The 26,036-nt window shown below is 41.3% G+C and overlaps 3 protein-coding genes across 4 annotated transcripts in view; 1 reads left to right on the top strand and 2 right to left on the bottom strand.

Moving 5' to 3' along the window:
- LOC311302609 (uncharacterized protein) overlaps positions 1-26,036 on the top strand; it is a 495,915-nt gene that overhangs the window by 267,051 nt on the left and 202,828 nt on the right. The gene's annotated exons all lie outside the window — the stretch shown is intronic.
- Positions 1-26,036, bottom strand: part of LOC311302813 (uncharacterized protein) — a 273,934-nt gene that overhangs the window by 125,429 nt on the left and 122,469 nt on the right. The gene's annotated exons all lie outside the window — the stretch shown is intronic.
- Positions 11,790-26,036, bottom strand: part of LOC311302632 (uncharacterized protein) — an 85,515-nt gene continuing 71,268 nt past the window's right edge. The window contains exons 4-5 of the mRNA XM_084428630.1: positions 13,098-13,185; positions 11,790-12,808 (exon numbers count right to left, since the gene is read on the bottom strand). Of these exons, the coding sequence (XP_084284756.1) occupies positions 13,119-13,185 (67 nt within the window). The 3' untranslated portion in view covers positions 11,790-12,808; positions 13,098-13,118. The remainder of the gene's footprint in view (positions 12,809-13,097; positions 13,186-26,036) is intronic.

Raw genomic sequence — 26,036 nt, 5'->3', positions numbered from 1 at the left:
TCATGATTTTATAGAACTGGGTTCTTTTGGCTCTTCTTGCAGATTTCACTTTTTTATTTCTTCGCAGTGTACCGAACACATCTACATCCATTATCGGTGCGCAAAAAGCAGAAACTTGAATACCGGTGTGATAGTGAGAGATAGTGAGAGACCAAAACACACAAGAAAAAGCGTTTCGGAAAAAAACATTTTCGGCAATCACAGACATCGCATTCGGACGGGATTAGATTTCTGTGAGGACCGCCGAGTTTGACGAAATTTCTTTAAAGTCCCCCTGTGAAACTTGTCCCGTCCGAATAGGGCTTTTGTTGAGTTTACTGCCTGTTGATGAAAACGGAAAACATGAAACTTGGTTTAAAGCAAAGATGATAGCTAACAATGATATTATTTCTGAAACAAAGGGAAAAAAATTATAAAAGAAACAAGCTTAAGACACAAAAAAGGCGTAAAAATACATTTACAGAGAGTCACTTAACAAATACAAAATGATTGGCCTGAAGTCGAGTTTAGAGGGACTAAATATTAAAATCCCAGTAGTGCGAAAAGAGATAGAGAACTAATAGAGAAATGGGATAAAAAGATAATACCGGGAAGAGATTTAACATATGGTCAAGTAAAGACAGCTAGCAGATCTTCTTCAGCAATACAAATAGCTGAGCATGAAGGTTGGTCCAAGACAGGAAAATACACCTTATTCCAAGAGTGTTATGCGTACAATAGGAAAATTGTAATAGAAATGGAAAACATTATAAAAATGTTAAAAATTGAAACAAAGGAGTTACAAAGAAACCTAGAGACAATGAGAGGACACAGAGCCATAGAAAGTTTGGGTCGAGAAGCTGAAGAGGAATGGGAGTGTGAGAGTCTGACAGATCTAGTGCACGGTGATATAAGACGACCTTTGACTCCGGCAAGCAGAGAGAATCCAGTTAAACAGCTGCAGTTTAATACTCCTCAGAGAAGAAATGAAGAAGATATTCAGTCAAAATTACTGGAATTAAAACTAACAAATGTAGTTAGAAAACAAATAGGCTCAAGGAAGCAAGGAGAAGATAATAGTACTTATACGGATCGAATACTAAAAGCGTCAGAACAAGCAAACCTAAATTCTGAAGCAATAACTAGATTAGTCCATACATGTACTGGTCATGCAGTATCTGCGGAAGCAATTGAGAAAGTCCGTAACTTAACAGGAGTAGAAGATAAATATATTCAGTGGAGAAACATGCTAATTAATGCACATAGAGATCAAGTACCATTATTAAGTATTTGGTTATCCATAGAAGAAGAAATACCAATGTCAGACAAAGTAAGACTATTGCGAGATGTAGGGAGAAAAATACCAGGAGGAAATAGATTAGTGACAATCTTAAACACTGTAACAAACAAACAAATAGAGGAGAAATTGGCAGAATAGAAACTCAAAATTTAAAGAGAAAGAATTATCAGCATAAAGAAGTTCAGAAACTAGAGAAAGATAATGTTGAAAAACAACAGAGTGTTCAAACAAATTACACAAAGCCTGACAAGTTGAGAAAGATAAATTTAGGCCAAAAACAGGAAGTCAAAAACCGATGCCCTGGCAGAATAATGCAAGCAAGTTTAGAAGTGAGCAGAAAGGTAATGTATCAAATTGTAAGAATAGTGGATAAACATACATTTGAGCTTTAAGAAAATGGGCTATGGAGCAAGAGAAACTTAATTTTAGTCTGATGAGTGTTATAAACCGGGACATTCCTCGAGGAGGAAGGCAAGATAGAAGACCTTGCAGCGGTAATACACTGCGGCACATCGTAAATTTTGATAGCGGGGTAGGCAAATAAATTATCCCTGATGAGGCCAGTGGAAAAGGAAACATATTCTTTTGGTCAGATAATGGGGCTTGGAATTTTCTGGATGGAACTAAAGTTAGTTACGATCGGAGCTAAAAAGGATTTCATGAGAATGTAAGAGCATGAGTATAACAGGATAAACGATGATATACTACAATTCAGACTGATAACGGCGTTAAAGATCCTAGAATGGAGCAGAACAAACTCATCGTAGCTTGCTTGTGTGTGTGAGACAGCAAGAATGCAGATTTACGGGGTAATAAAACTACTGATAGCGTGTATCTGGATGGAGCAAAGTTAAAGCAAAGTTGAACGTGAATAAAAGTGTTCAATAACATGAATCATATAGGATACAAAGATAAATATGAAATGAGACTGACATGGCAGAGCGAGTAAATGAGGCTGTAAGCAAATAATTTAAATTTGTTGGCAATGGCTTGGATATCTGACACCGTAAGTATACAAACTAAGACAACCCTTGACAGAAGGGGAATATGTGCTAGTAGATTTCTAGAAGGGGAATGAAGCTCAATTTAAAGTGAAAAATCTTCTAACACATAAAACAAGAACTTGGGATCTTGAGAACTCGGAACTTTAAAAGTAAATACTGAAGAGTGTTTAAGAAGGAGCCGAATGATTAATGACTAAGAGATGTCTTATACAGAGAGCTCAACTTTATGTTATATCTTTCAGGAGATTGAGTCTGAAACGAGATATTGGGCTAACAGAGGTGTCCCGGAATAACACAGTGATGAGATAACGACATTGTTTAAGTCAATTATTGTGGTAACATGGATAAACATAGCAATATTTATGGTGGTATTATGGGTTGTAGTCAACATTTTAATAACAGTTTGACTATAATAAATCAAGACACTGAGGAAAAAAGGTACAAAAAGCATGCAACCTTTGTGATAGACAAAGAGATTGATATGGACAATCTAAAAGAGAAAACAATTGATTTGGAATCTAAAGAATCATTATGATAGGAGGAAAATAAAAAAGTAAATGTTAGACATTTAATGAAGATTGCAAGGAGTAGTATACAAGAGAAATACAAAACTTTGCAGAAGTTAAGACATCCAATTCCTATTTAAATGATATAGTGAATCCAATAAAAAGCTGGAATAACTTTAGGAGGAGAGAAGTATTCAGTACAGAAAAAGTTTCATTAAGTTAGTATTAAAACAGATACATTTTGAGGAAAATGTCTAAATGACAATTGTAATGAATGTGATAAAACGAGATACAATGGTAAATTACATATAATGTGTAGTATTAAGTTATTAAAAGATTTAAGCAATCAAGTTTGAAATCAAACTTGAAAAGCTAGAGAGATTAATTGGATAGGCTATATATGTGTGTGAAATTGGAAATGTGAAAATAACTATAATGCAAAAGCAAGTACAAAGATGAGTGTTTAAGGCTAACATTTTCAGATGGAAATAAAATTAAGACTCAAAGATAGAGAAACAACAGAGAATAATACAGTAACTAGTTAGATGATAATACAGTTTAGACTGTGTGATGTGCTGGAAGATGTAGCAATGCACAAGTATGGGGAAATAAGTCCAATCAAAATCAAGGGTCTGGTAAAAGGCTCATAATTAGGGCATTAAAGTAAGAGTACAGTAAATAATACAGAATGGGTAAAATATTATCATATACCTTTAGTCTTGATAAGATGATGTAAAAAACGATGAAGTAATAATTACATGGGAGATTTCTAAAGAAATTCCAGAGTATTATATCAGACAAAAGACCTGCCATAATAAGCATATAAAATAGCATGGGATTTTATTGATAATTTGTTATTTTATTGATAAATCAAAATTTAGTATTTTGGAGGAATGAGTCCAAGCATATAAGCAGGACGGGCATATTTGAGTCAGAAATGGGACAGTAATATTAGAAGGAATTATATAAACCAAGGGATAAGCAGATTATTGTCAGACAGTGACTAAACGCCACCATTTCCATTCTCAGAAAACATAAAAAATTAATGGACAGAATGGAAAATGGTGAGCCAGAGAAAATTAAGAGTACTGAATAAAGCACCGTGTGTCTAATAACATAAACGCAGAGAACTAGAGACTTGAGATAGCAGTACATCTCAACATGATATACAGTACAGCAGACTGACCCTTACACGACCTTTCAGAGGCCCGGAGGAACATGGCATGTACAACATACTGGTAGATATACATTTATTATATCTAGAACAAATATAACTTTATCCATTGATAACCATTGAACATTGTAATTAATGAGAAGAAGCTGAAGTGTATAAAGTTAAAATGGAATAATATACTTTAGACTATAATGTATTTATATGAGTCTAGAAAAACTGCAAGAAGAAAACTGTTGTTAAGACATCAGAAGTGCTGGATTGTAAGTAGAAATGATGAATGCATGAGTTGTCTTTAATATGTTATTTGTACAGAAAGCTGATTTTGAGATGGGAGACCTATGTAAAGAATGGTTTTGATAAAAAATATGTGTGATACAATAACAATGATGGATTGATGGAATATTGTGTGAAAGCATTTGAGTTGATAATGTATTTTAGCACAGATGTGTTTGAGAGATATAGAAACGTTGAAAATGCTCCACCCAGAGGTCAAAGAATTTTACAATGATTTAGATGCACAGACTGGATTATGAAAGACCAAACTGTTTATACATGAGTTGCATGGTAGATTTACCATGGATGTTATAACAGTGATAAAATGTGATAGAGTATTTTATTTTATAGACAGAAACATTGATGGGGCCCTGCAGGAGACAGGATCAGCCACTTCAGCCACAATTGTCTCGTCAGAGCATCGAGATAAAACAAGCGGCCCAAGGGAAGGTAGTAATACCACAGTCCTTCATTCCAAAGATCAGTTAGTCTGATTAATGGAAGGTGGCAGTACGTTTCTGTGTAAAGACTCTGAGAGACAATTAATTGGAGAATGTTATTATGAAATGAATCATGGTAAACTGAAGCAAGTAAATTTGGATGTTATTTGATAAAAAAAAAAAAAAATTAAAAAAATTAAAAAAATTAAAAAACTTGGCCTTCTGGAGATTTGGTAAACAGGAGATCCTGGGTGGAACACTGAATGAACATTTTCAAATGAATGTTGTTACTGAGACAAGAAGAGTGTATTCCCAATTGTCAAAGTATGACAAAAAGAGAAAATGCTATGTGCAGTATTTGACTTTGGAAATAAAAGAATAAATTGGCATAAGGGGCGTGTTAAGTAAACATGCAATTTATTCTATTAGAACGCCTCATATATATGGGCTGATATGATATTAATCACCATTGTAGTTTTAGAAGTGAAATATATGTATGCAATTTATTCTGTATTAATCTGTAACCCTCATATATAAAGTAAGTATGTTACTAACTAACTGTACAGTATAACCAAGTAGAATAGCGTGTTATAAGGAAAGACACTGTAGCTTGTTTTTGTAAAAGTCTTTTATTTGGGAATCTGGTTTATTAAGAACAGACAATGCAACTTGTTTGGTAAAAGCCTTTATTGTGAAATTGTTTTATTAAGAAAAACAATGGAAACGATTTTGTAAAGGTCTTTATTATTGCACTTTTGTTATTTAGAGAAACATTGTATCTTGTTTTTGTAATAATGCATAATGTACTCATGGTTAAGTATTTAATCATTAGATAGAAGTAACATTAAAGGGGGGGTAAATGTTTTTTACACTGGTAAAGAGTTGGATTCCCATGCTAAACATGGACAAAGTTTCAAAAACTAAGTTGTACTCGGTACAGCCTATCTTTCTGTTAAAAATTTAATAAAACAAAAGACTTTTTGGAGATATGAAGGATGCAATATTACTCTATAGGTACTCAAGATTAACAGGAGATTGAGTGAAAATGAGCATTTCACCCCCCCTTTAAGTAGTGAAAAGCATATATTCAAAACAAGTAGAATTGGAAAGTATTACCTGTTTCTTTATAGACCAAGCGTAGAAGACGACAAAGGATCCGAGCGAAGAAAAGGAGAACAAAGGAAAGGAAGGCTTTTTATAAGAGGCTCTTGAAGGAGTTGAAAGGGTTAACAATGGATCAAGATTTTTGGATTGGATAAATTATCTTTACACGATTGAATATGTGATAAGTGGGTGTGAAACGAAGTATAAAAGCACAGTGTAATATGTCAACGTCAGACGCTGGACAGACCCCGTCGGCCTCTCCTCAGTTCAATGGTCTAAGCCTGCCACCTGGAGCTGAAGCTTGTGAACTGCCTATTTTATGCTTTGGTTTTTATTTTATTTCTTTATAAACTAGTATGTAATCCAGTTGATTTTGATATAATAAAAATACTTATAATCAGTGTAAAAGAACCAGCCTGCTTTGAGTCTCTACTATAGAAAAGAATTGAGCTGAACTAAACCACGGAGCAGTCTTTCGACTGAACTGTAAGTATGTAAATTTATACTTGATGTTCAGATCGAATTTGACTTACTTTACCTTACCTGAGAATAAATAAAATAAGGTAGAAGGTGGTTAGGGATACACACCATAAAACAGTAGCTGTCAGCATATGGCGCCTGACCATGGCTACAAAGTGGCAAAAGGTCTTCTGCAGGAACACTTTGGCAATCCATATAAGGTCGCCATAGCTTATATGAAAAAGGCATTGGCCAGGCAAGCAGTTAAGGCTGAGGATTTGAAAGCACTGCAAGACTATTCCTTGTTTTTTATGTGGCTGCTGCAATGTTATGGGGTAGCTTAATTACGTGCAGGAACTGGACATGCCTGTCAATATGAGGACCATTATCACCTAGCTGCCATTTAAGATGAGAGAGCAATGGAGAACTACAGCTCATGACATCATGGAAAGGTCTCATGAATGAGCCCACATCAATGACTTGGTCCAGTTTATCAAACGCTGTGTCAAAATCCTGTCGGACCATCTGTTTGGCGACATACAGGATTCACATACTGTCTCGGCACCAAGGCCTCCTTCAAGGTTTAATTCACAGCCCAGGAGCCATGTAAGGGGTAACATTGTTGCTGCTGCTGTGACTGAAGAGCTGTCTGAGGACGTAAAGGAGTAACCGTTGGGCACAGAGCACACTGAGGAAGCTAAGTGCCTTTGCTGTGATCGTCGCCACCTTGTGGAGGAGTGCAAGCAGTTTAAAGGTAAAATGCACAAGGAGAAGATCCTCTTCCTGAGGCAAAAGGGAGTTTGTTTTGCATGTCTACGCATCGCCACATGAGCAGGGACTGTGAGGGTCGCTTGGCATGTAAAATCTGTGGACAATCTCACCCTACTGTGCTACACATTAAAAGACAAGTGACTCACAGTTAAAAGCCTCACCTGACCAGCAACAGTCCTCTCCTCAAACATGTGGACATACAGGGCCCGGTTAGGACCAGAGCGTGCTATCCATCCTTCCTGTCAAGGTGAAGACTACAAAGGGAAGCCATGTAATTACAACTTGTGCTTTTCTAGATCCGAGAAGTTCAGCCACATTCTGCTCTGAACACCTGATGCGGAAGTTGTACATCACAGGCAAAGGAACAAGCTTCCTGTTGCGCACAATGGGGCAAGAAAGGGTTGTTTAGCATACTCTTTGACAGGTCTGGAGGTGTCTAATTTGGACAGTAATAACTATTATACCCTCCCCGAGGTATTCACACAGAAAGAAATGCCTGTCGCTGTGGATAATATGATTAGGTCGGAGGATCTGGCTAAGTGGCCTCATCTATCAAAGGTGCGCATCCCAAGCGTGAAGGCAGATGTTGACCTGTTAATTGGAACCAATGCACCCAAGGTATTAGAACCCTGGGAGGTCATCAATAGCGGCCAGAATGGCCCGTACGCTATTAGGAGAGTGCTGGGATGGGTGGTTAATGGCCCACTGAGTGGAAACAGTGATGCATCATTATCCTCAGCCACAGTGAACCACATCTCTCTGCAAAGGCTCGAAGACATGCTTGTCAGTCAATATCATGACTTCAGTGAGAAGGCTGCAGAGGAAAGGGAAATGTCTCAAGACGACATCAGATTTATGGAGATCATGGAGGATTCAGTCGTGCTGCAAGATGGAAGGTACTTACCCTTCAAGAAAAAGGATGTTTCTCTGCCCAATAACTTGGCTGTGGTGAAGCAAAGGATGCAGGGCTTAAGAAGAAGGTTCTTGAGTAATGACAGGTTGCACCTGGAGTACGCACAGTATGTGAATGGCCTTATCGCTAACACCTACGCAGAGCCTGTGCCCCAGCAGAAGCTTCAAGGTGAGCCTGGCAGAGTGTGGTACATCCCCCACCATGCGGTCCACCACCCAAGGAAAAGAACCCTTTGGGTTGTGTTTGATTGTGGAGCCACTTTTCAAAGAGCATCCTTGAATAAGAAGCTGCTTCAGGGCCCTAACCTTGCCAGCTCGTGTTTCGTTTCAGCTCGTGTTTCGTCCTGTTTCGGTTCAGAGAGGAATCTGTAGCATTCATGGGCAATATACAAGCTATGTTTCACCAGGTAAAAGTTGCAGAAGAAGACCGGGACTTCCTCTGTTTTCTCTGGTGGCCAAACGGAGATGTCACTAAGGACCTGGTGGAGCACAGGATTAGAGCCCTGCACGGGCCTCAAATCTAGGCCCGAGCCTGGCTCTGGCCCGAGACCCTCAGGCCCTAGCCTGACCCGTGTCCGACATCTCATCAGAATTATCAGCCCGAGTCCGACCCGAGCCCGTTTTTTTTTTTTTTTTTTTCTACACCGGCAGCCTGCCCTATTTGCAGCCATTAAAATATGTCCGTTTTGTTAGTTATGTTTTTTTTCTTTTCATTTCTTTATTAAGTTAATTTAGACAAATGTTAAAGCAGAGCCAACAGCGAGTAAAACATGTTTGATCAATTTAGCCTCTTAAATCAACGCTAATACTTTACTTGGCTACAATAAAATCCATAGATATAAAACACTTCAAGCATATCACACAGACAGTTAGTTTAATGTTTATTTATTAAAACACCGTAAGTACATTTTTTTGAAATACTGTGGCAGGCTCAGGCTGCTCACAACAGCGCTCGCAAATGAAATGTGCAATAGCCAATCTAAACAAATTAAATTAAATAAATCAAAAACAAACTTGCAGGTTATCTTACCTCAAAAATGCACCACAGAACATGGCCATTCTTTTTTCCAGTAGTTTCCAACAGTTAAACGAAAATAAAGTCCAATCAAACAAAAAGTTAGAACAGTCTCTTACAGAGCATCGTGGAGAAAAAGAATAGCATCCACAGTGGAAGATTTTAACCCAGTGCCTTCTTCTATCCTTCTTCGTTTGTTTTTCTATCGTCGACGTCAACTTCTCATATTTTTTTAATTAATGTGTAAAAATATAAAAAGAAGGATAACCCAAAAAAGGCCAGAGGCCCATCCCACATGTGAACTATGACGTGAAAATTGGCCTGAAGCCCGGCCCTAGGGGCGTAAAAAAGTCGGGGCCTGTCGGGCTCGGGCTGAAATGCAGGGCTTTACACAGGATGACTGTTCACTTGTTTGGTGCTGTGTCCTCTCCGAGCTGTGCAAGCTATATGCTGAGAAAGAGTTTGCTTCCAATGTATGTCAAGCTGTCAAGAAAAACTTTTATGTGGATGACTCTTTGAAGAGCTCAGCCACCGAAGGGGATGCTATTCAGATGATCCAAGACCTAACTGCACTGTGCCAGAAGGGAGGTTTTGTCTTGGAGAAGCAGACTAGCAACAGCTGTGCCGTCTTGCAGGCCATCGCAACAGAGCGAATGACTAAGGATTTAAAGGAATTGGATCTGGATCGGAACAAGCTGCCAGTGGAGAGAGCTCTGGGTCTACTGTGGTCCGTAGAAACCGACTCTTTCAAATTTAAGATGTGAAGTGAGGCAACAGGCACCTTCCAGACGTGGTATGCTGTCAACCATCAGCTCAGTGTACGACCCCCTAGGCTTCCTGGCACCAGTGACACTGCCTCCAAAGGTGATGCAGCAGGAACTATGCAGAAGAGGATGTGCATGGGATGATGCCTTGCCACCTGACATCTTAAGCCAGTGGAAAGCATGGTTGGAAGACCTCAACCAGTTCAATGTATTTGAGGTACCAAGATGTGTCAAGCCAGTGGACTTCAGTGAGGTCACCCAGGCCCAGCTACATCACTTCGCTGACGCCAGTGAAGCTGGATATGGGACTGTCACATACTCGAGGTTGTTGAAGCAGCAACGTCACACCTGAGTCTCCTTTCTGCTCGGTAAGGCTAAGGTGACGCCACTGAAGGCCATAACTATTCCTCAACTGGAGTTGACAACAGCAGCCCTTGCTATACGAGTAGACTCAATGCTAAAGGTGGAACTAAATTTCAGGTTGGAACATTGTCTTTTGGACAAACAGTACTTCAGTTATAAAGTACATCAAGAATGAGGACAGACGGTTTCACACATTCGTGGCTAATAGAATTTCAACCATCCGAGAGGCATCAGAACCCTGGCAATGGAGGCATGTCTGCTCCAAGGATAATCCGGCTGATGACGCATCGAGGGGGTTGACGGTTGAAGACTTTTTACAGACCAGTAGGTGGTGGGAAGGTCCTACATTTCTGTGAAAGCAGGAGGAGGACTGGCCTAATACTTCCCTGGATGCTTCATTGAATCCTAATGACGATATCTCCTAATGGAGATATTGTGGTCATCATGGACGCTTCGGCTCCTCGTGGTTCTTGGCCACTCGCAAGAGTACTTGAAGTTTTTCCTGATAAGCAGGGCCAAGAACGTTCTGTGAAGTTGCAGACAAAATCTAATGTCATTGAAAGACCTGTGACCAAACTTTGTTTAGTGTATGGAGTATAACTGTGAAGGTATCATCTTGATTATCTCATGGTATTTTGTAACATTTTGGTTCCTTTTGTTTCATATGTTTGAATTGTTGTGCCTGCTGGCCATCAACAATTTGGGGCCAGTGTGTAAGAGCCAAATGCTACTTTGTATTCAGGTTTTAATTTCTTTTGTCTAGCACTGGGTGGCGCATGTCTATAAATTGGTTTTTGACCACTTGCGCACGGCGCCTTGTATTGTTACGCTGATGGGAACTGCTATGGGCAATGTGCTTTATTGGAATAAATGGACCACTTTGGATTTCAACGTCAACATTTGTCTACATGCGTTTGTTTAGCACAGGGGAATCAAGTGAGCGTAGCATTCATAACATCTAGCGTGTCAGCCAGGCCTTCCCCGGGCTCTGTGATGGATTATCACGATTAATACCGTTCCCAATTATCCTACATCCTCCCTAGGATATATATATACACTGTATATATATATATATATATATGAAGAGTTCAGATGCAAAAGCCTCTAAGTGCCATCTGAAATTTTCTTCTAGAATGATCATTTTTATCAAGCTCGTACATTTAAGTTCAATGATTTCACTTAAATGGCAATGCAAATGACCTATTAATTGTCATTTAAGTGAAATTACTTAACTTAAATATACAAGCTTTATAAAAAATTATCATTCTAGAAGAAAATTTCAGATGGCACTTAGAGGCTTTTGCATCTGAACTCTTCATATATATATATATATATATATATATATGGATAATCTTGCGGTAACTAAAGAGCCTGTCCTTTAGTCGTGTACTCAAGAGTTAGGTGATCAGTCTATACAAATTTGTATTCTAACAATAATAAATCTCCCATTTGTATTATAAGTTGCCTTTTGTGGTACTCTTAAACCTTGATCGCAATACAACAATATTGTTATATGCTGCCTCTTTGGCTAGGCTAAATGATCAATCAAATCTCATAATGACTATTCTTTTTTATTAAAAGAATGCTCACCCTCTGGTGTCGTTTTCTCCAGGAAGGATCCAGGTCGAAGAATATGACTCATACTCAAAAATCCAAGGTCCAGTCAGATAATTATAATAAATGTTTTAACAAAAATTTATTAAAAAGAATCAAATGAAAGGAATACTTGTTACAGATTTATAAATGAGTACTAACTAACAGATAGATAATAGCTAGGCTTAAAGCTTCTTGCATCTGATAAATGCTGGCGTATCAGCCGTTGGTTGCAAGGAAGAGCGATAAGTCCTCATCAGTCTTCTTATATAGCCTTGAATTCTTGCTGAATTCAGGTCCTGCCTTGTTACATTGTAATTAGAAGCAAAATGGCTGACATAATCATTTCAAAAAGAGGAACAGGGATACGAGAGACACAAAAGGGTATGAAAGGCACATTTGGATATGAGAGGCACATTGGGTTATGAAAGGCACAATCTCTGTTACCATAAATTATACGTTTATCTCTGTAAAGCTGCTTTGAAACAATCTACATGGTTAAAAGCGCTATATAAATGAGGATGACTTGACTTGACATGGTTATGAGAGGCTCATTAGGTTATAACAGACACAAAGCCCTTACTCAAGAGGAACTTGTAATAGTAATGTTCTTTATTCCCCCGGACAGTTCTCTAACAACAGCTGCAATATCCTGGGATGTCTGTGTCTTATGAAGTTTTCTGCACTGGCGCCGAGAAAAAGGAACTGAAAAAGCGAGAGAAGAGCCATCCTTATATGGGCTTCCCTTCACAGCTCAGGCACCTCAGTAGTTCCTCGGGTGTTAGCCCGAACTCCTTTAACATAAAATGTTAATAAAATGTTAATTAAAAAAAATAATTTTTGTTGATAAAATGATAATTAGTTTAATTGAGTTTAATTAAGTGAAAACGAACAGAGACAGATCTCAAACAATGAACAAGTTAAAATTAATTTCAGATTCATGTCTCTGTTGAAAGTGTTACAGCCTCTTCTTCAGCTCCCTGAACATAGAAGCTTTTTCCGGTGTATTTTTCTGGTGCACTTCTTCAGAATGAGAAGGCAGAACTCTTATGTAAACTTTAAGACTTTTCCATGTGAAGTGTATTTACACTGAGGGCAAGAAACAGATTTTTTGGCTTCCGTTATTCCTTTCTCGTTCACGTCCATCAGATCTAAAAAAAACAATAAATCAAACGAGATTTCAAATGAGAGACAAACGTGAAATGAAAAGTGAAATGAAAAGTGAGGCTCAAAGTCAAGATAACTGATGAGTTCAATAGACACTTTAATCCCATCAAATCTGGTCAACAACTGCTGTGCACGATTATGATCTATTTTAATGTCATGAAGATGATTTGTGTTATAAATCACTAGTTTGGTCATGAAACAATGTAAATCTGGTGAGCATCAGCATGTTCTTCAGCATGATGAATGAATGAGGAATCAAGAATAAACACCAACCTCTTTGTTCTTCAGTGTGTTTCATTCTGCAGGTTCTGGATCACTGGCGTTCTCTCTGTCCTCTCCTTCCAGATGCTTTCTGGGAGTTCTGCTAAAACACAAACAATTTTAATTTCTAACAGACATGATGCGAGAGGAATAATTAATATTTCAGACTCTGAACTAGGCTAATCACATGTTTAAAAAATAGTGACATTGATCATGTGACTTAAAGGGCACCTGTTATACAAAATTCACTTTTACATGGTGTTTGACGGACACTGCAGTTTTAGCGTAGACCCGCCCTGAGTGAGCTAAACACAGTCCGCCAGTGTTTCGACGCCGGAGCAGCTGTAGACACGAATGTCTCCTAAGAGATTGAGGTGTTTTGTTGTTGGATGTAAGAATGAACATGGCCGTCTTCATTTACTCTCGTTATTACTCGAGGATGGATCTGTACCAACTGTCCGTGATCCAGCTTACAGTCTCCGGAGTGTTACATACAGCCTACCGGGCTATGCAACAGAAAGGGGAGACCACGCGGATTATTTGATTTCAAAAATATATTTATTAAAGATAAAGAATGAGCAACGTAAAATAAATAAAGTCAGTGTAATTGTTAAACTTAAGAAACGAAAACGTATGCCATCAGGGTATGTGAAGTGTCATGCAAAAGGAAACAAAATCAACAAAACGGTGCAGGAGAGAAGGAGAAGCGGCGGCCCCTTCCAACCCGGTCTGGAGAGCTTTTAACACCCAGGATACTGGAAACAAGCACACGCGGTCCTGGAGCAATCACCCGCAACACGCCACACCTGTGCTCTGCTCACCTATTAGGGGAGACATAACGAACAGGCAAACCGCAGAGGAGGAGGAGCTAACAGGTCCAAGACCGTAACACCCCCTCCCTTAAGACAGAGGCCCCTAAAAAGGCCTCTGCAAAAACCCCCACACAGCAAAATAAACAATTTTTAATTTTAAAAATCATTTCTATATCTAAAAGTGAGCACTTAACTTTGATTCCGAGATGTAGATAAACTGCATACATGGACTGGACAGAAAAACTCTTTGGTCCACAGGCCCCCCCCCAACCCCTCCACCAGCTCCAATCGCCCCTCCCCATTACCAGAACTCCAGCAAATCCCGGTACCTGGAAAGCTACATTTAAGGAGACTAGGCAAAAGAAGAGAGTGCAGAAACAGGAAGAGAGAGAAAGATGGGACAAGACAAAACATTCACTCCAGCCCACCCGGAGCACGGGACAAAGCGTCAGCCATAACATTGTCCACGCCCCGAATGTGCCGTATCTCTAAATTGTATGGCTGTAAAAATAAAGCCCAGCGCATAAGGCGCTGACTAGGACTCTTTAAAGAGTGGAGAAATGTCAATGGATTATGATCTGAGTAAACAGTGATAGGAACAGCACCCCCAGCTAAATATACATCAAACTGCTGTAGACCCCAAACTAACGCCAATGTTTCCTTCTCAATAGTTGAATAATTCAACTGATGACAATTAAACTTTCTTGAGAAGTAACATGTTGGCCTGTCCACCCCCTGCTCATCACTCTGCAGGAGCACCGCACCAGCCCCCACATGGCTTGCATCAACCTGCATCTGGAAAGGCTGATCTAAACGGGGTGCCATCAAAACTGGAGCCGAAGTCAACAACAACTTGACATTATCAAAAGCAGTCTGAGAGGTCACCGTCCATTCGAATTTCACTTTAGCTTTTAACAGGTTAGTCAAAGGGGCTACCACCGTAGAAAAGTTGGAACAAAAACTACGGTAATACCCTACCATCCCCAAAAAGCGCCGCAACTCGGTTTTGGTGGTAGGAACAGGAAACTTATCAATAGCCACCACTTTAGCATGGACCGGCTTCACTTGCCCCTGCCCTACGATCTTCCCCAAATATGCAACTGTAGCCTGGGCAAACTCGCACTTGGCCAAATTTACAGTGAGACGAGCGTCAACAAGCCTAGTAAAGAGAGCCCGAATACGGTCCAGATGTTCAGACCACTCCTCGCTATACACAACCACATCATCAAGGTACACAGCACATCCGTGCAAACCAGAAACGACACGGTTCATAAGTCGTTGAAATGTGGCTGGAGCATTTCGTAAACCGAAACTCATAACAGAGTAAGAATATAGTCCAGATGGTGTTATAAAAGCTGAAACTTCCTGAGCTCGAGATGACAAAGGGACTTGGTAATAACCTTTCAGCAAATCAAACTTACTCACAAACCTTGCGGATCCTACACGATCAACACAATCTTCAACTCTTGGAAGTGGAAAAGAATCCGATTTCGTGATGTTATTCAATTTACGATAGTCGGTACAGAATCTATGTGTACCATCAGGTTTACTAACCAATATACAGGGTGAAGCCCAACTCGAATAGGAAGGCTTTGCCAACCCATTATCCAACAGGTACTTCACCTCTGCCTCTAGATGTCGCTGTTTGTCATGTGACACCCGATAGAACCGCTGTCTTATTGGTTCTGCGTCACCAACATCAATATCATGCTCAATTAAATGAGTACATGACGGTGTATCTGAAAATAAAGAAGGAAAATCAGACAACAAAGATGACAGTTCTGATGCACGTTCCTCTGGCAAATGTCCAAAAAGTGTATTCAACTCCGCCAATTTTTCAGAGTTCCTCAGACGAGGTTTCAACACACCATCATCAGGACCTACCATATCCTCACCACTACGTGCTGCCACCATGTAGGGAGTCTCAAAGGCCCTATTAGCCTCAACCGCTGCGGCTAAAGAAACGGGCATAACCAGGTCACTAGACTCTGCTGTCCCAGAGACCGAAGACCTGCTATAATAGGACTTCAACAGATTTATGTGACAGAGCTGAGTGGAACGCCTACGATTTGGTGTGGAGAGTAAATAATTCAAGTCTGACACCTGTCGAACAACCCTATAAGGACCTGTATATTTGGCAAGGAAAGGAGAGTTTGCTATTGGCAACAAGGCCAAAACCTGATCACCAGGACTGAAGACCCTTGGCTCAGCTCGACGGTCATACCAACTCTTCATTCTCTGTTGGGCTTTAGTCAGGGTGTCCGTCGCCATCTCACAGGCTAAAAGCAGCCTACGCCGAAAACCATTTACGTAGTCCAACAAATTGACAGGAGACTCAAGACTCTTCAGCTCCCCCTGTAAGACTGCTAAAGGCCCACGAACTCTATGGCCAAATACCAAATCATTAGGCGAGAAACCCGTACTCTCCTGGGTAACCTCTCGTGCTGCCAACATTAACCATGGGAGCCCTTCTTCCCAGTCTCTGTTAAGCTCAACACAATAACCTCTGAGAAGTGATTTCAGTGTCTGATGAAAACGCTCCAGAACCCCTTGGCTCTGGGCGTGATAAGCACTACTACGTTGATGTTTCACCCGCAACTGCTCGAGCACTTCTTTGAACATGCGTGACGTAAAGTTAGAGCCTCTGTCACTCTGTATAATATGAGGGATACCGAAAATAGAGATAAACTGTGAAAGGGCTTTCACCACAGATCTAGTTGTTATTGTACGCAAAGCATAGGCAGCAGGATATCGGGTAGACTGACACATCACCGTCAGCAGGTAAACACACCCTGACTTAGATGGAGGCAATGGTCCCACACAATCAATTAACAGATGTTCAAATGGTTTTCCTACAGCTGGAATAGGGTAGAGTGGAGCTGGCTTTAACACCTGATTAGGCTTCCCTGTTAACTGGCATACATGACACGTCTTAATGAAGGATGCCACATCCTTCTTTAGGCGAGGCCAATAGAAGTACTGCATAAGACGGTCATAGGTTTTTCTTACCCCCAAGTGCCCAGCTACCTCCCCATGAGCTGTCTGTAGAACCAAATCTCTAAACTTAACTGGTACTATCACCTGAAACACTGGATCCTCAACCCCTTCGTCAGTGTGAGAAGACCACTTCCGAATCAACAACCCATCCTGAACAAAATATCCCCTCACTGCATTGCGCAACTCCTCAGGTGGTAACACCCCAACGAACAGATCTTTTAATGTCACATCCTCCTTTTGAGCTGCAACAAAATCACTATGAGAGAGAGAAGAAGGTAAATTAGGCACAATAACAGACTTAAACTCTCTAGTCTGAGAAACATCTTCATTAGAGGCACGGCTCATAGCCCGTGTCACAGCACAAGCTGTAAAGACAGACAAATTCTGACCACGAACGTCACTGTCATCTGCAATAGAGGGAACATTCTTAACAATTACAGGGGGCGGTATATCACGCCAGACACGCTCTCCAGCCAGATTGTTACCCAAAAGAAGATGGACGCCCTCTATTGGTAAGGAAGGGCGGACTGCTATCTTTACTTCCCCCTGTACTAAATCAGACCGCAGATTAACTCTGTGCAAAGGAACAGAAACAACCTGCAACCCAATCCCCCGGACTAAAACATTGTTCCCAGTACTCGAGTCAGCAGAAAAAGGCAAAACAGACTCCAGGATAAAAGACTCCGATGCCCCTGTATCCCTAAGTATTTTAACTGGCACCTGGATGGAACTACCCACCAGTGAAACAAGACCATCAGTAACGAAAGGAAAGTAACCACTTCCACCCGCTATAACTGAATCAGCCCTACCATTTCTCTCACTAACTTCAACAGACCTCAGGCCCGATGGCTGAGGTGAAATCACAACGCCTTCAGTTTTAACCTCAGTCTCACCCACCAAAACTTTAGCAGGTATTGACTCAGATACAGCAAGTGTGACCCCCCTAACAACCTCAGTACCCCTTCTCTGACTTTTCCCCTTTAAAACAGGACAGTCTTTCTTCCAATGCCCCTTTTCCAAGCAGTATCGACACACATCAGCATCATTCTTAGCCTGACTAGCAGGTGTAAACGCAGAAAACCTAGAATCTCTGCGAAAACTCACAGCACCTCTGTGTGACTGACTAGAGTGTGAATCTATTCTACTCTGAGTAGGTGACTCAAATGAACCCAACGAAGACCCCAAAACTCTATTGAAACGTCCAAAACGTTGTTCCTGATAACCCTTACCTGTATTGTTTTCTTTAAAACTATACTTATGTGTCAAAGCAAAATCATCAGCCATGACTGCGGCTTCTGCGGCGGTTTTCATCTTATGCTCAAATACATAGGTAGCAACACGCTCAGGAAGAATATTTCTGAACTGTTCTAAAACAATCAGATTAGACAAATCTTCAAAAGTAGTGACTCCCACCGCAGAGCACCAACGATTAAAGTGGCTGTACAATTCCCTCGCTACCTCTGTATACGTCTGTTTATCTCCCTTTCTCCAGCTGCGAAACCGCAAACGATAAGCTTCAGGAACTAATTCATAAATTTTAAGCACTGCTTCTTTTACTTTGACATATTTTTTTCTATCTGGCACAGGCAACGCAATAAACGCTTCTTGTGCTCTACCTACAAGAACACTTTGGAGTAACAACGTTCTTTCAGAGTCAGACCAGCCACGGTCATCAGCCACACTCTCAAATAAAGAAAAGAATATATCTGGATCTCTCTCATTGAATTTCGGCAGCAACCTAACCATGTTAGATATATCAGGGGACCGCACAGCCCCCCTAGGAGGAGTACCCTCATCCCCATCAACTGGAAGCCTACCTTCAGCGCTCAGTCTCAGCCGTTCTAAAGCCACCTCACGTTCACTTTTTATTCTTTCCATCTCTAATTGACGCTCTGCCTCACGTTGAGCTGCTCTCTCTTGACGTTCTGCCTCTCTCTCTTTCTGCTCTGCCTCACGTTGAGCTTCTCTTTCTCTCTGTTGCATTTCTATCAACGCCTTTTGTTGCTCAAACGTAAGTGACATTTTAGAAAACTCTGTCGAAAGAGGTGTCGACGTTGCTTCTCCGAACTCTAACTCCTCCATAATTAGAGATGCAGGTGACGAAAGAATATTCCTAACGACCAATTCCGCCTGAACTGACACTCTGATCTGAGTTAATTTCGCTGTTCTGGGTAAACCCAGGTCAAAGTTATAATGTTCACAAACTTGACGCAACTGATCCTTTGTCAAATTATTCAGAACCTCCACAGATGGAGCTAAAAAAAAATCCTCCAAACTAGCCATAAAATTTTTAACTAATCCTACAGCATACAATTCTTACAGATTCTAAAGAAAAACAAGCTCACCTTTTCAAATGTAAGCGTGGCCACAACACTGCGCATCAAGACGAGACAAAACGGAGCTGCCCTATAAAAAGGAAGAAAGGAAAAAAAAACAGCGATCCTCTTCATGCATCTCCCAAGGACAGAGATCTTTAATACACAATATCAGCGGTGCCTTAACTCCCCCGACAAAATGTCGTTAAAGCAGGCATCCACGACGGTGCCCTCTGCCCAGGATAGCACAAAAATAACAAACTAAAATAACAAACAAAAATAAAAAAAACTTGACGGGCACTCGCAACACTCCGATAATTTTATCGAATACTTTATCAATAGACTCAATATTGAACGCGCAGTGCAGACCCACACTTACCAAACAATAGCTCACCGCAAATTCTTCAACCTGGCTTACGCCACTTTGAAACAGCTCAGGCACAAATTTAACAAAATATTCTCCTCCTCTCCGCACCAATAACGAAAAATAATTAAATAACTTAATACGCAATTAATTTTCAAACTAATCCACATGCGTCTTCCCAATGATTCAAAACAAAAACGTTCAACTCAATGAACTAACAAAAAGCGCTTTCCAAATCAAACGAATGAAAACGGTCCTAAAATATATTAAACCTCTAACGACTAGGCTATTCAAAACCTAGTTATAAGCATCAACAAATATATATTTACCGATGTTATTCCAAATCCTTATTTTGACGAACCCCCTCAGTCTGTTTATCGTTTCAGATCCCGAACGTTCAAATCCCTTGACGAGCCACCAATCTGTTACATACAGCCTACCGGGCTATGCAACAGAGAGGGGAGACCACGCGGATTATTTGATTTCAAAAATATATTTATTAAAGATAAAGAATGAGCAACGTAAAATAAATAAAGTCAGTGTAATTGTTAAACTTAAGAAACGAAAACGTATGCCATCAGGGTATGTGAAGTGTCATGCAAAAGGAAACAAAATCAACAAAACGGTGCAGGAGAGAAGGAGAAGCGGCGGCCTCTTTCAACCCGGTCTGGAGAGCTTTTAACACCCAGGATACTGGAAACAAGCACACGCGGTCCTGGAGCAATCACCCGCAACACGCCACACCTGTGCTCTGCTCACCTATTAGGGGAGACATAACGAACAGGCAAACCGCAGAGGAGGAGGAGCTAACAGGTCCAAGACCGTAACACCCCCTCCCTTAAGACAGAGGCCCCTAAAAAGGCCTCTGCAAAAACCCCCACACAGCAAAATAAACAATTTTTAATTTTAAAAATCATTTCTATATCTAAAAGTGAGCACTTAACTTTGATTCCGAGATGTAGATAAACTGCATACATGGACTGGACAGAAAAACTCTTTGGTCCACAGGCCCCCCCCCAACCCCTCCACCAGCTCCAATCGCCCCTCCCCATTACCAGAACTCCAGCAAATCCCGGTACCTGGAAAGCTACATTTAAGGAGACTAGGCAAAAGAAGAGAGTGCAGAAACAGGAAGAGAGAGAAAGATGGGACAAGACAAAACATTCACTCCAGCCCACCCGGAGCACGGGACAAAGCGTCAGCCATAACATTGTCCACGCCCCGAATGTGCCGTATCTCTAAATTGTATGGCTGTAAAAATAAAGCCCAGCGCATAAGGCGCTGACTAGGACTCTTTAAAGAGTGGAGAAATGTCAATGGATTATGATCTGAGTAAACAGTGATAGGAACAGCACCCCCAGCTAAATATACATCAAACTGCTGTAGACCCCAAACTAACGCCAATGTTTCCTTCTCAATAGTTGAATAATTCAACTGATGACAATTAAACTTTCTTGAGAAGTAACATGTTGGCCTGTCCACCCCCTGCTCATCACTCTGCAGGAGCACCGCACCAGCCCCCACATGGCTTGCATCAACCTGCATCTGGAAAGGCTGATCTAAACGGGGTGCCATCAAAACTGGAGCCGAAGTCAACAACAACTTGACATTATCAAAAGCAGTCTGAGAGGTCACCGTCCATTCGAATTTCACTTTAGCTTTTAACAGGTTAGTCAAAGGGGCTACCACCGTAGAAAAGTTGGAACAAAAACTACGGTAATACCCTACCATCCCCAAAAAGCGCCGCAACTCGGTTTTGGTGGTAGGAACAGGAAACTTATCAATAGCCACCACTTTAGCATGGACCGGCTTCACTTGCCCCTGCCCTACGATCTTCCCCAAATATGCAACTGTAGCCTGGGCAAACTCGCACTTGGCCAAATTTACAGTGAGACGAGCGTCAACAAGCCTAGTAAAGAGAGCCCGAATACGGTCCAGATGTTCAGACCACTCCTCGCTATACACAACCACATCATCAAGGTACACAGCACATCCGTGCAAACCAGAAACGACACGGTTCATAAGTCGTTGAAATGTGGCTGGAGCATTTCGTAAACCGAAACTCATAACAGAGTAAGAATATAGTCCAGATGGTGTTATAAAAGCTGAAACTTCCTGAGCTCGAGATGACAAAGGGACTTGGTAATAACCTTTCAGCAAATCAAACTTACTCACAAACCTTGCGGATCCTACACGATCAACACAATCTTCAACTCTTGGAAGTGGAAAAGAATCCGATTTCGTGATGTTATTCAATTTACGATAGTCGGTACAGAATCTATGTGTACCATCAGGTTTACTAACCAATATACAGGGTGAAGCCCAACTCGAATAGGAAGGCTTTGCCAACCCATTATCCAACAGGTACTTCACCTCTGCCTCTAGATGTCGCTGTTTGTCTTGTGACACCCGATAGAACCGCTGTCTTATTGGTTCTGCGTCACCAACATCAATATCATGCTCAATTAAATGAGTACATGACGGTGTATCTGAAAATAAAGAAGGAAAATCAGACAACAAAGATGACAGTTCGGATGCACGTTCCTCTGGCAAATGTCCAAAAAGTGTATTCAACTCCGCCAATTTTTCAGAGTTCCTCAGACGAGGTTTCAACACACCATCATCAGGACCTACCATATCCTCACCACTACGTGCTGCCACCATGTAGGGAGTCTCAAAGGCCCTATTAGCCTCAACCGCTGCGGCTAAAGAAACTGGCATAACCAGGTCACTAGACTCTGCTGTCCCAGAGACCGAAGACCTGCTATAATAGGACTTCAACAGATTTATGTGACAGAGCTGAGTGGAACGCCTACGATTTGGTGTGGAGAGTAAATAATTCAAGTCTGACACCTGTCGAACAACCCTATAAGGACCTGTATATTTTGCAAGGAAAGGAGAGTTTGCTATCGGCAACAAGGCCAAAACCTGATCACCAGGACTGAAGACCCTTGGCTCAGCTCGACGGTCATACCAACTCTTCATTCTCTGTTGGGCTTTAGTCAGGTTGTCCGTCGCCATCTCACAGGCTAAAAGCAGCCTACGCCGAAAACCATTTACGTAGTCCAACAAATTGACAGGAGACTCAAGACTCTTCAGCTCCCCCTGTAAGACTGCTAAAGGCCCACGAACTCTATGGCCAAATACCAAATCATTAGGCGAGAAACCCGTACTCTCCTGGGTAACCTCTCGTGCTGCCAACATTAACCATGGGAGCCCTTCTTCCCAGTCTCTGTTAAGCTCAACACAATAACCTCTGAGAAGTGATTTCAGTGTCTGATGAAAACGCTCCAGAACCCCTTGGCTCTGGGCGTGATAAGCACTACTACGTTGATGTTTCACCCGCAACTGCTCGAGCACTTCTTTGAACATGCGTGACGTAAAGTTAGAGCCTCTGTCACTCTGTATAATATGAGGGATACCGAAAATAGAGATAAACTGTGAAAGGGCTTTCACCACAGATCTAGTTGTTATTGTACGCAAAGCATAGGCAGCAGGATATCGGGTAGACTGACACATCACCGTCAGCAGGTAAACACACCCTGACTTAGATGGAGGCAATGGTCCCACACAATCAATTAACAGATGTTCAAATGGTTTTCCTACAGCTGGAATAGGGTAGAGTGGAGCTGGCTTTAACACCTGATTAGGCTTCCCTGTTAACTGGCATACATGACACGTCTTAATGAAGGATGCCACATCCTTCTTTAGGCGAGGCCAATAGAAGTACTGCATAAGACGGTCATAGGTTTTTCTTACCCCCAAGTGCCCAGCTACCTCCCCATGAGCTGTCTGTAGAACCAAATCTCTAAACTTAACTGGTACTATCACCTGAAACACTGGATCCTCAACCCCTTCGTCAGTGTGAGAAGACCACTTCCGAATCAACAACCCATCCTGAACAAAATATCCCCTCACTGCATTGCGCAACTCCTCAGGTGGTAACACCCCAACGAACAGATCTTTTAATGTCACATCCTCCTTTTGAGCTGCAACAAAATCACTATGAGAGAGAGAAGAAGGTAAATTAGGCACAATAACAGACTTAAACTCTCTAGTCTGAGAAACATCTTCATTAGAGGCACGGCTCATAGCCCGTGTCACAGCACAAGCTGTAAAGACAGACAAATTCTGACCACGAACGTCACTGTCATCTGCAATAGAGGGAACATTCTTAACAATTACAGGGGGCGGTATATCACGCCAGACACGCTCTCCAGCCAGATTGTTACCCAAAAGAAGATGGACGCCCTCTATTGGTAAGGAAGGGCGGACTGCTATCTTTACTTCCCCCTGTACTAAATCAGACCGCAGATTAACTCTGTGCAAAGGAACAGAAACAACCTGCAACCCAATCCCCCGGACTAAAACATTGTTCCCAGTACTCGAGTCAGCAGAAAAAGGCAAAACAGACTCCAGGATAAAAGACTCCGATGCCCCTGTATCCCTAAGTATTTTAACTGGCACCTGGATGGAACTACCCACCAGTGAAACAAGACCATCAGTAACGAAAGGAAAGTAACCACTTCCACCCGCTATAACTGAATCAGCCCTACCATTTCTCTCACTAACTTCAACAGACCTCAGGCCCGATGGCTGAGGTGAAATCACAACGCCTTCAGTTTTAACCTCAGTCTCACCCACCAAAACTTTAGCAGGTATTGACTCAGATACAGCAAGTGTGACCCCCCTAACAACCTCAGTACCCCTTCTCTGACTTTTCCCCTTTAAAACAGGACAGTCTTTCTTCCAATGCCCCTTTTCCAAGCAGTATCGACACACATCAGCATCATTCTTAGCCTGACTAGCAGGTGTAAACGCAGAAAACCTAGAATCTCTGCGAAAACTCACAGCACCTCTGTGTGACTGACTAGAGTGTGAATCTATTCTACTCTGAGTAGGTGACTCAAATGAACCCAACGAAGACCCCAAAACTCTATTGAAACGTCCAAAACGTTGTTCCTGATAACCCTTACCTGTATTGTTTTCTTTAAAACTATACTTATGTGTCAAAGCAAAATCATCAGCCATGACTGCGGCTTCTGCGGCGGTTTTCATCTTATGCTCAAATACATAGGTAGCAACACGCTCAGGAAGAATATTTCTGAACTGTTCTAAAACAATCAGATTAGACAAATCTTCAAAAGTAGTGACTCCCACCGCAGAGCACCAACGATTAAAGTGGCTGTACAATTCCCTCGCTACCTCTGTATACGTCTGTTTATCTCCCTTTCTCCAGCTGCGAAACCGCAAACGATAAGCTTCAGGAACTAATTCATAAATTTTAAGCACTGCCTCTTTTACTTTGACATATTTTTTTCTATCTGGCACAGGCAACGCAATAAACGCTTCTTGTGCTCTACCTACAAGAACACTTTGGAGTAACAACGTTCTTTCCGAGTCAGACCAGCCACGGTCATCAGCCACACTCTCAAATAAAGAAAAGAATATATCTGGATCTCTCTCATTGAATTTCGGCAGCAACCTAACCATGTTAGATATATCAGGGGACCGCACAGACCCCCTAGGAGAAGTACCCTCATCCCCATCAACTGGAAGCCTACCTTCAGCGCTCAGTCTCAGCCGTTCTAAAGCCACCTCACGTTCACTTTTTATTCTTTCCATCTCTAATTGACGCTCTGCCTCACGTTGAGCTGCTCTCTCTTGACGTTCTGCCTCTCTCTCTTTCTGCTCTGCCTCACGTTGAGCTTCTCTTTCTCTCTGTTGCATTTCTATCAACGCCTTTTGTTGCTCAAACGTAAGTGACATTTTAGAAAACTCTGTCGAAAGAGGTGTCGACGTTGCTTCTCCGAACTCTAACTCCTCCATAATTAGAGATGCAGGTGACGAAAGAATATTCCTAACGACCAATTCCGCCTGAACTGACACTCTGATCTGAGTTAATTTCGCTGTTCTGGGTAAACCCAGGTCAAAGTTATAATGTTCACAAACTTGACGCAACTGATCCTTTGTCAAATTATTCAGAACCTCCACAGATGGAGCTAAAAAGAAATCCTCCAAACTAGCCATAAAATTTTTAACTAATCCTACAGCATACAATTCTTACAGATTCTAAAGAAAAACAAGCTCACCTTTTCAAATGTAAGCGTGGCCACAACCCTGCGCATCAAGACGAGACAAAACGGAGCTGCCCTATAAAAAGGAAGAAAGGAAAAAAAAACAGCGATCCTCTTCATGCATCTCCCAAGGACAGAGATCTTTAATACACAATATCAGCGGTGCCTTAACTCCCCCGACAAAATGTCGTTAAAGCAGGCATCCACGACGGTGCCCTCTGCCCAGGATAGCACAAAAATAACAAACTAAAATAACAAACAAAAATAAAAAAAACTTGACGGGCACTCGCAACACTCCGATAATTTTATCGAATACTTTATCAATAGACTCAATATTGAACGCGCAGTGCAGACCCACACTTACCAAACAATAGCTCACCGCAAAT

This window comes from Rutilus rutilus (assembly GCF_951802725.1).
Source record: "Rutilus rutilus genome assembly, chromosome: 1".
In the NCBI taxonomy this organism is placed as follows: Eukaryota; Metazoa; Chordata; class Actinopteri; order Cypriniformes; family Leuciscidae; genus Rutilus; species Rutilus rutilus.
Note: the sequence above shows the minus strand (reverse complement) of the source record. Positions and strands in the feature narration are given on the sequence as shown.